Genomic DNA, 3,466 nt, shown 5'->3' on the forward strand with positions numbered 1-3,466 from the left:
GTATGTTGTAGGTTAGTAACAACATACCGGGATATGCTTATTATTAATTTATTATTATTAATACTTATCTACCTTCCCCATTCATTCCCCATCCAATACAAATGTGTGTAAAGCTCCTAACTTGAAATACATTCCCTGAAGCTGGATAAGAAAGAAGGTGTGTGTACTCATGTACTGTTGTGGGCTTGGCATTTCTTTGGCTGCTACTCTTATTTTTCATTGGGATGAATTCCTTTCCCATACAAGTCAGCTCCAGGAGCTGGGGTTCAACAAGGAAAAGCCTGAGACCATGTTTTGAGGGTAGGGTGTCTGGAGAGAGGTACTACGTATCTACTGGTATTAGTTTGGGAGATGCAGTTGGAGCTGGACAATTGCTTGTCTCATTTTTTGTTTTTTTTTGTTTTTTTTTTTTTTTCCGGTAATGCTTAGAGCAAAGTCTCTCTTAGAGTGACCAACACACTGTGGGCTGCCCTACTGGGAGCAGTTGGGTACATTCATCTTGTTTCCTTTCCCTCCTTGGGACTAGCATGAAGCTGGCATACCTTGTACTTGGTGCCACGGTCCTCCTCCTCCTGGGTGGTTGTGACTCTGTCCTCAGCACCTCCAATGGGAACCTGCATACCTTTGTGGGCTGTGCTGTGAGGGAGTTCACATTCCTAGCCAAGAAGCCGGGCTGCAGAGGGCTTCGGATCACCACTGATGCCTGCTGGGGCCGCTGTGAGACCTGGGAGGTAAGTAGTCCAAAGGGCTTGGATGGCAGTGTCCTTGAGTTCAAGGGTTCCCTGTTTCATGACCGAGGGGATGCTGGGACATCTGCCCTGTCCTCTGTACTTTAAAAACCCGATTGCACTATTATTTGGTTCATCCAAGATCTGAAAACCATGATGGGGCTCCTCTCCATAGAGCTGGTGAGATTGGGGATGAAATTTCCATGCTTCTGTATGTTTGGGAGCCATCTCTTGGAGGTCAGGTGCTACGGTAGAGGTCACAAGGAAGGATTCGGGGGTGGGGGGGAGGCACTGCAAAATCAGAGACAATCAATGCAAATTTGAAAATAAATCACTGGTCCAATCTGTGCCCACATCTTCTTCCTATATTTCCTCAGCTGTGAGGAAGTCAGGCAGGTACCCAAGAGAACCTGGAAGTTAGGCCTAGTCCCAGGCTCTGCCGCGGTTCTTTTCTCTTAGCTCAGTGACAGGTCCATCCACTCCATTTGCACTCAGTATGTCTAGCCTTTCACTTAGAGTGGGTATACAAATCTCAGAGCTGGCTGAACTGGAGAATGTGTTCCGGATGCCTGGCTGCACTCACCTCTTGCTAAAATAGTGACTCCTCATGACTTGGGCTTCAAGATGCCAGGTTTAGCAAAATCGAAGCCAAACCAACTGCTCCCCTGGCAAACCAAACAAACAAACAAAAACGCCACCAACCTCCTTCCCCCTCAAACTCCACAATCCGAAGAGAAGTCAAATTTAAAAAATAATTCAGGAACTTGGATAACTTGAATTTCAGATCAATAACACTTTATTCTTTTGGTGTACGTCTGCCCCAAATACTGCATGGGACAGATTTACAAAATTAAAAAAAAACGTTAACTGAGTACCTGATTTTCCTAGAATCCAGAATACTGTGAGTTAAAGAACACAGCACAAAGAGAGGAACTTAGATGCTCTACCTGGTTCTTGGAGAAGGCAGTTACTATTTTTGTAACATTGAGGCAAGAACTTCATCTTGAGCTGGCCTGCTTGTCATCTGTAGGCGTATGTGTGTGTACATACCTATGCATGTATGTACTTATACTCTATATATGTGTGCATCGTCATCTATTTATCCTATGTTTCTATGTACCTGTATGTGTATGTACCTGCTTATGTATGTATCTGTATATGTATGTGCCTGTGTATGGATGCATGCATTATCTATCTAATCTCCCTCCCTACTCCCCCCCCCCTTTTTTTTGCTCAGACTCTCCTTTGTAAGACTGTCATTATTACATTCATTATTACATCCTTATAATTGGTAATTGCACTTGTAAGAGCCATGATTACATGCATTGAACTCTGACTTTTGCCAGGGCTTGTACATTACACACAGCACCTCATCTAGCTCCAGGACAATGCTCTCGGGTTGGTGTTTTGCTTTATAGAAAAGAAACCGGGACTCGGAAGCAATAAGGGCTTTCCTTAGGTCTCCAGTCGTGGTAAAGCAGGCATGCACAGCAGAGCTGACTGTAGGCTTCAGGTTTCTCACTTTTGATCTTTGTACTTCCTCTAACAACATTATCCGTGAATTCAAGGTTTATAAGAGGTGAAGGAGGATGTGCACAAACCCTCTAGTCATCAGAACAGAGTACCAGGAAGCCGCCTGGCTCCGCTCTCTTTTGTTGGTTTAGTAACAAGTAGTTATTGTGAATCTCCTGGGTGCCAGGCTGCCTGGGTACCAGAGCCTGGTAGCTGACCTAATGGAGCTTGCTGTCTAGATTAGGAGCAATGTCACACGAAAGTGAGATGTAGAAGATGGCATCTGGAGTGAACAAACACAACAAGCCTGAAACCAAAACCAAGCAGGAAGGGGGAAGGAGTTCCAGGCCATGGGGGTGGGTTGAAGGAATTGAAATAGGATCAGGAAACGCTTCTCCCGATGGGTTGACATTTGAACAAAATCCGAAGTTGGTGAAGGAGGGGTGTGTGTGTGTGTGTGTGTGTGTGTGTGTGTGTGTGTGTGTGTGTGTGCATGTGTGTTCAGGGCAGAAGGAATAGCACATGCAAAGACCCTCAGTTCCTGGTTGATCTGAAGGAGGATAGAGAACGCTATGCCTGGAGACTGGAGGGGGATGGCCAAGGTTGGGACTACAGCTCACATCAGCAGGAAAATACAGATACAATGGACAAGAACTTGAGAAGAATCCTGATGTCTTTGCCATTTTAACTCTGAGTGCAGGACGGGAAATGACTGGGGCTTTGAGCAGAGGTGTGCCATGACTGACTTGCATTTTAAAAGGCTCACTTGTGTTGTAAACAGATTGTAGAGGAAAACGGTGGGAAAGGGGAGACTGGTTATTTGCTGGCTAAATATTTACCAAGTGCTTCCTGTGTTTCCTGGACTTCCGTGGAAACTCAGGCTATGGTAGTGAGCAAACAGGCTTCCAGCCTTCAGGAGTTTATTCGTGGTGGGAGAAGTCAGAGCAGAAGTAAACAACCAGTAGTGGATGGCTCCAAGAGCAGGAAGCAGGATGCTGCATTCTAACGGGTCTCCTGTTTCCTACCTGCGGGGACAGAAACCCATCCTGGAACCGCCCTACATTGAAGCCCATCACCGAGTCTGTACCTACAACGAGACGAAGCAGGTGATTGTCAAGCTGCCTAACTGTGCTCCTGGCGTCGACCCCTTCTACACCTACCCCATGGCTGTCCGCTGTGACTGTGGGGCGTGTTTGACGGCCACCACTGAGTGTGAGACCATCTGA

At 46.2% G+C, this 3,466-nt stretch overlaps 1 protein-coding gene across 1 annotated transcript; it reads left to right on the forward strand.

Annotated features, from left to right (window-relative positions):
- The first annotated feature begins 527 nt into the window (after positions 1 to 527).
- Gphb5 (glycoprotein hormone subunit beta 5) lies at positions 528 to 3,466 on the forward strand. The gene is made up of 2 exons (XM_041657925.1): positions 528 to 731; positions 3,278 to 3,466. Exons 1-2 carry the CDS (start codon positions 528 to 530, stop codon positions 3,464 to 3,466), a joined length of 393 nt encoding a protein of 130 aa, XP_041513859.1.

The sequence above is a fragment of the Microtus oregoni genome, unplaced genomic scaffold, assembly GCF_018167655.1.
Source record: "Microtus oregoni isolate MIOR12 unplaced genomic scaffold, Mior012 000009F_ref0000495, whole genome shotgun sequence".
NCBI classification, from domain to species: Eukaryota; Metazoa; Chordata; class Mammalia; order Rodentia; family Cricetidae; genus Microtus; species Microtus oregoni.